A 7,030-nucleotide genomic window follows, 5' to 3' on the forward strand; every position below is an offset into this window, starting at 1 on the left:
CTTCTAGATGACTTTGCTTCTGGTTGTTTATTTGAACATTGAAAAAATATTTCAATCCATCATAAAGGAACCAGATGGACTCTGGTTGATCTTCATGTTTAACCAGAAGGTCTCTGGTTGTAATTGAAACTCAAATTCTTTAAATATTTAACATTTTTTTGATTCAGAGGCTTTGGTTGGCCTTGCTTTTGGTTGGTGACTCCACATGAGCTCTGGTTCTTAAGGGTGCGTTTGGCACGGACATGACAATACAAGACAAGACAGAGATCTATGTCCCATGTTTGGCATGAATTTTATGTGGAACAGACAGGAACAGAGTGTAACAAAATGGAACAAACCTGTTCCACCTCTACCTCATTGAACAGGATTGAATAAGGTGGAACAGACTTATATTTTACCAATATAACTCCAAAATAAAACTTAATTCTCTTCTAAAACATCAAATAGGTCCCTTTTTACATTTTATTCATCCTTTAAATTTTATTTATTGTATTTTATGTTTCTTAAATTTTCATTTTACTATCCTCAAAATATTTTTTATACGGTTTCAGTATTTTTATTAATTTATGTAATTTATTATATATTAATAATAAAAAATAATGTAGAAAAGAGATAAAAATAAAAATAGAAAACTACATAAACTTTTTATGGTGTCATTTTAATTGTTTTGACGAAAACTTCAAATGATATATTTTATTATAAAAAATAGTTATTCTATTATAATTTAATAAATTACATAAATTAATTAAAATAAACAACTCATCAGGGGTAAATTGGTCATTTTACTTATTCTGTTCTGTCCAGTTCTATCTTACCAAACGTTGAACAGTTGTTCTATCATGTCCTGTCCTTCAGTCCAGTCCAGTCACCAAACACACCGTAAGGACTAGAGAGCTCTGGTTGGTCTTGCTCTGTATGATGTAAACTTTACCATGGGGTCTTTTTCAAAGATATTGGGTATTTGAATAACTCTGAACTCAAGGTCTTCAGATTTGACACAGACGATCTTCTAAGTTTAAATTCAATTTACTGATATAGTTTCATTTTTAAATTCTATTTTATTCTAGGTTAACTTTATTTTAACTAATTATTGATATAGTTTCATTTCTAAATTTAAGTCTGCAGAGTTATACTTGAGAGTTATTTCGATAGTACAGTCTGAAGTCATTCTTCAGAGTTTTACTTTAGAGTTATTTCACGAGTATAAGTATGAAGTCATTCTTCAGAGTTATACTTCAGAGTTATTTCAAGAGTACAAGTCTGAATAGTCATTCTAAAGAGTTAGCTCACCCGAACTCTGAAGTCTGTTTTTTCAGACTTAGCTCATCTGAACTATGAAGTCTTTTTTTCAGACTTAAAAGTCTGAACTCCGAAGTCTTTTTTTTAGACTTAGAAAAAGAAGTCTGAAGTCTTCTTTTTTAGACTTAGAAGTCTGAACTCTGAATCTTCTATGTTTGAAGAATACAAGTCTGAAGAGTCATTTTTTAGAGTTGGTTCACCCGAATTCTGAAGTCTTCTTTTTCAAACTTAGCTCATCCGAGCTCTGAAGTCTAAACTCTGAAGTCTTTTTTTCAAACTTAGAAGTTTGAACTCTGATTTAGTGGGATTGATTTTATGCTTCAGAGTTATTTCAAGAGTACAAGTCTGAAGAGTTATTCTTCAGAGTTTTACTTCAAAGTTATTTTCAGAGTACAAGTCTTAAAAATCATTCTTCAAAGTTAGCTCACCCAAACTCTAATGTCTTATTTTCCAAACGGAGCACCATGCAGAGCCTTTGCATAGTGCATGCAAAGCTTCTGGCTTGCCTATATAGAGCTCTAAAGTCTGAATAGTTTTACTTCAGAGTTATTATTAGAATACAAGTCTAAAGTTATTTTAAATTTACTTATAAGTTTAAATTCAATTTACTGATATAGTTTCATTTTTAAATTTTATTTTATTCTAGGTTTAACTTCATTTTAACTAATTATTGATATAGTTTAATTTCTAAATTCAAGTCTGAATAGTCATTTTTCAGAGTTATTATTCAAAGTTATATTTCAGAATTATTTCAAGAGTACAAATCTAAAGTAGCATCGTACTTTCGATGATGATTCATATCTATAAAATAAATTTCTAACAAGAGAATTCGTTCAAAAAAGAACCGACAGTACAAACTAGATTAAATGCAATCCAACTCCACCCGTAACAATACAACATTGGTAAATCATATTCCAAAAGCAACGATTAATGTAAAAAGACTTTTCTTTTTCTTTCTTTCTGTAATAATTTCCACTCTCACCGATTTTAGGAGAAAGTGCGATACAAGCTTAGCATATTATTCTCCTTTCATGCATATTGTTCTCTAAATTCATAAATGAATGAGGAAACAGAAATTAACATCCATGTAATTTAATAAAAATGATGTAATTAATAGCGCTTTTCTGACCGGATTATGCTCTAAATATTAGGTTGTGACAGGTTTTGTCACACGGGTACGGGCAGTCGATTTGTTTCACAATCGAGCGTTCAAAGTACCAGTCTCCAACGGCCGATGCAATTGCCTGTACGTATCACATAAAAGTAATTAGCGTTCTAACGCCATTTTCAGCAACTGAATAGGAGCTAAACACCAAACCAACCCAAACCAAAGTAACACAATATACAAACCTGCCTCTACCCCCAAAGAGTAGAGCCACTGATTCTATCAAGACAGCCCGCTTGTGGAACATGTAAAGAGAGAAGGGTGGATATGACAAATTATTGAAAAACCAAACCAAATGGAACATATTATGCCCAGGGGTCTGGAGAGATTAAGATGTAAGCAGGCATGACCTCTAACAAAAAAGAGTAGAGCGGCTTATGAAAAGTGTATTATTGGAAAAAATTGATGATACCTTGTTTCCTAAACGAGGAGAATTACGGGCAAACCAGGTATCCTGCCTCTCTGATTGGCAATGAGCAAAGCATGAATTTATGAACAATCCATTTTGTTTGGACAAGAAGAATCTTTGGGTTGCTTTCAGCATCTGATTTCTAAATCCTTGAAGGAAATTTATCTGTGAGGGTGAACAATTTGCAGGGTTCTTGCGGCATGCCTGCCAGACGCCATGAGGATCAGCAGATCGAGGAGCTAAACTATCACTGATCTGCCAAGAATCATAGGCTGTATTCAGGAGGAACATTGGGGTCCTGAGGTTTGAAATTATGTTCTGAGGGAAAAAACACTGAAACAAACCAAGTGTTAGAAAAAATGCAGTAGATATATATATATATATATAGAGAGAGAGAGAGAGAGAGAGAGAGAGAGAGAAAAGGGGGGGGGGTCCAGGGGAAAACCCTAAAAAAATAGAATTGAGGAACAACCCGGTAACCATTCATCTAGACAGTATGCACATGTGCATACAAGTAACTGATGCTGCTTTTGGTTTTTATGCACGTGTGCAAACCGGACAAATTGCTTCTAAATTACTTGTATACATATGTGCATACCGTCCAGATGAATGGTTACTAGGGTGTTCCTTAGTTTTTCATTTTTTTGTGTTTTTTTCCCCGAACCTTGCCACATATATATATATATATATATATATATATATATATAATTGAGAAGAATTCTTACAGAAGTTGGATCCAGGTGGTTGGTGCATGTTCTTGGTAAGTTTTTAGCAGCCCCCTGTGGAAATGATAGAGCAGAATCAATATGGTTCAAGTGAAAGCATTATAATTTGTAATCAAAGTTTGAAAACCAGGATTAAAAGTACCTGGTAGGTAACAACACCATGATACATGTTTCTGAGGGTGTGTCCACCAGATATATCACGCCTGCATTTGCACAACCCACCAACATTAAACCCTTTCCTCTGTCTCTCTCCCAACTGTTAGGAGAGATCTCTCTCTCTCTCAACTATTAGGAGGTGGGAGAGAGACAGACTCAGAATTATTTGAAGTGTAGAAGCAAGAAACAGGACTTACACATCCAAGAACATTCCTGCATCAGCAAGACACTTGACTCTAGTTCTTCTTGGGAATAAATCTCGGAACTCATCACAGTGTAGAATTGAAGCCAGACCACCAGCTGAGCATCCAGAAAGAAGAGCCTGAAATCAACCAACATTTTACTCTGCATGTATTTCGATATAAAATGCATACAATATATACCCATTGGAACATTAATCAAATGGTTAGCGAATGATACCTGGTTAGCATACCGCATTCCTTTTGACATCAATTCTTCCATGGCAGCCAAATATATCTTTTGTCCTCTAAATTGCAGGTTATGAACCTACCAACACAATATCATACCAATATATTCATGTTTGATTTGAAGGTAACAAATATATCTATATCTATATCCATCCGAAAGGAAATTTGTAAATGAGTGCAGTTACATATAGAAACACCCACCTTATCTTCGGAATCCCCAGTAAAAGAGGCCCCATCACAATAGCGAACCTTCACTCGATTCCAATTGAAAAAATCTGTGCAGTATTTCAGGTTGATTAGTTCTCATTGAAAATTCTTACAAATGATAATAATCTTTGAGAGTGAGAGAAAGAGAGGCGGGATACCTGGATTTTCTTCAGCCTTGTTGCTCAAAATTCCTGTAAAAGCCAAATATTTTTCAAAATACTTTGATGACCCGCGCCTTGTTGTTTTACGGTAAACACAAGTTCTAACGTTGTTACACCATCCTCCACCCTGTAATACCATATTTAACAAACTTAAGTTAACATGTGTAGTCTGTTGTATTCACTATCCCAAAGAATTATATCAAAGTGCATGGATAGCATTTCTTGCAATCAAGTTCTAATGCCAAAGAGCACCATGGAAAGCGGCATCATTTCCCACTTCACAACATGCCTCGAGTCCCCTTGGGGCCACTGAAAGTTTGTCTGGATGTTAACTTCAGGGTCCATGGAATTAGTCGGGGTCGAGACAAACTCAGCTACACTTGTCCAAACGATTGTGACTTTCTTAAGACAACCTACAGATCCTGAGTTTAGTCATGGGATTAGGCGATGTTTGGTTGGTTTTCCATTAAGTCCGGTATGTATGTGTGGATTAACATGTCTATATAGATTGTGAAAGTTTTTGTATAGGAGGATTTTACATAGATGGAAGGAGTGCGTTTTTAATTGGGAGGGGCATAATTGGAAAAAACTTGGCTTTCTGTGTAAAGCTCCCTTGGAAACTTACTGAATAAACCACTTTATATATCATAAAGCCACTGTCAAAAAGTTATATATAGCTGACCGAATAAGTTGTGAATCATATTAAGCTCATTAAGCTACTAACAAACAGGCGCTTAGTCATTGCATAGTGAATTACTAGGGTGCATCGATGGGTAAAACAAGCCCCGTCTATCCCATCCCACTAGCAAGTAGGGTCTGGAGAGGATAAGAGGTAAGCAGACCTAATCTCCACCTCAACCTCAAATAGTAGGGTGGAAAGGGAGAAAAACAGGTAAGCTAAGACTGATGAATAGTAGAACTAGAAGTCTCCCTCAGTCAGAAAGAAACAGAAGATATGGACAGATATGTAAGTAGGCTAAAATCAAGATTTTTTGAACATATGAATAGATATAAAAAAAGTTCAAATGTTATAAAGTTGTCACATACTTCCAAGTGAACCAGCCAACTGTTGGCACCTGAACCAAATCCACGGTGCAAATGATACCCAGGTAACGTTCCATCCATGCATACTGCAGAAATTGAAACACAAAATATGGAATTGAAGACCATTTACTAAAAAAAGTCAAATTTTGACCTTTGAAAGTGAAACTGGTTGTTGATTAACATCAAAATGGACAGGAAATAATTGAAATTTGTACAAGGATTGGAAACTAAAAAAGAGAAGTAGAAAAACAAGTGTCAATTTTGAATCTGAGATGGAGTAATTTGAAGTCAAATGCAGAGCAAAGAAGCGTAAATTACAAACCTAGAAACTAAATAAACAAATGATCAAATGCTTATAAAACACACAAACAAACGTATATATAAAACCCCAAATCTGCAAATCAACACAAAAAGGAGATCAGATTCGATCAAGATTTGGAAAGCTTTTGAGTTCATCAAATCAAGCAAAACCCCTTCAAAATACAAAAAAAAAAAAAGAACAAGAAGGATATGCAGAAAGTGGGTAGGTACCAGCGCCTTTGGCAGCAGCTCCATGAATGAGAGTGAGACCCACAAGAAGAGGATTATAAGCAGTAGCAGCAGCTGAGAGTTGAAAATTGGAAACGTCTTCCAAAAATGACAGCATTTCTTCTGTGGTATTGGCATGGAACTCTTTATCATCAAGCTCATACCCATTGACCCATGTCCCCAATAAGCTGCTGAATCCGATCACCACTATCAAAACCCAATCACAGATGCGGTTCCTCATTCTTGGATCTAGCTGCAAATGTCACTAACCCTTATGCCACATATATATACATATATGTGTATATATACATGACCTTGTGTTTACAAAGATCTTTATAATAAATTTGATGACATGTTCTTCGTGATTTGGTACCTTATAATGACCTCACTATAAAAGAAAAAACAAAAATGGAAGAAAAATCGATTTTGGGTTATGGTATTCGCATTTCCATAAAAGTTACTTGGATTCGTCTTCAAATGAATTAAAATTTTACTTAATTGGGGATTTACAACCACAATGTTGTGATTTCTTGTGGGTTTTTATAGTAACTTTTTATTGTTCAGACCTTTATAAAAATTCAGGTATTTGAATAGATAGAGTTTTTGTTTACATTATTTTTAATTATTGTTTTTTATCTTATCATTTTATATTGTTTTAATATATTTATAAAACACTAGAAAAGTATTCGCGCAATGCAGCGAAACACATATTGATTTTAATGTTTTATTTTATTCTTTGTCTCTGTCGATGTTATAATACGATTTTATGCATTTTAAAGAAACCAATAATGATTTTATTTTTGAATAAAATATAAATTTGAAGATATCATAAAAATTTGAAAAAAATTATATCAATTTTAATATCAAAACAACTATTTAAAAGTTTTCATTTTTTATGTAATTTATTT

General features: G+C 34.1%; 1 protein-coding gene across 1 annotated transcript; it reads right to left on the minus strand.

The window, feature by feature from the left end:
- Positions 1–2,230: 2,230 nt before the first annotated feature.
- LOC112500365 (pectin acetylesterase 12-like) lies at positions 2,231–6,429 on the minus strand. Its single transcript, XM_025103847.1, has 10 exons — positions 6,126–6,429; positions 5,598–5,680; positions 4,548–4,677; positions 4,384–4,457; positions 4,175–4,261; positions 3,952–4,076; positions 3,741–3,801; positions 3,599–3,652; positions 2,877–3,206; positions 2,231–2,543 (listed from the first exon to the last, which is right to left on the minus strand). Exons 1-10 carry the CDS (start codon positions 6,361–6,363, stop codon positions 2,433–2,435), a joined length of 1,293 nt encoding a protein of 430 aa, XP_024959615.1. The 5' UTR covers positions 6,364–6,429; the 3' UTR covers positions 2,231–2,432.
- Between the last annotated feature and the right edge of the window lie 601 nt (positions 6,430–7,030).

The sequence above is a fragment of the Cynara cardunculus genome (genome assembly GCF_001531365.2).
Source record: "Cynara cardunculus var. scolymus isolate 2C chromosome LG 17, CcrdV1, whole genome shotgun sequence".
NCBI classification, from domain to species: Eukaryota; Viridiplantae; Streptophyta; class Magnoliopsida; order Asterales; family Asteraceae; genus Cynara; species Cynara cardunculus.

Excerpts from the sequence above, each read along its gene's own strand:
- LOC112500365 (XM_025103847.1), bottom strand. The coding sequence starts at position 6,363 with ATGAGGAACCGCATCTGTGATTGGGTTTTGATAGTGGTGATCGGATTC. Across the intron at positions 4,678-5,597 it reads GTTGGCTGGTTCACTTGGAA|GGTGGAGGATGGTGTAACAA; the intron begins GTATGTGACAAC and ends ATGGTATTACAG. Across the intron at positions 3,653-3,740 it reads ATGGTGTTGTTACCTACCAG|GGGGCTGCTAAAAACTTACC; the intron begins GTACTTTTAATC and ends TCATTTCCACAG.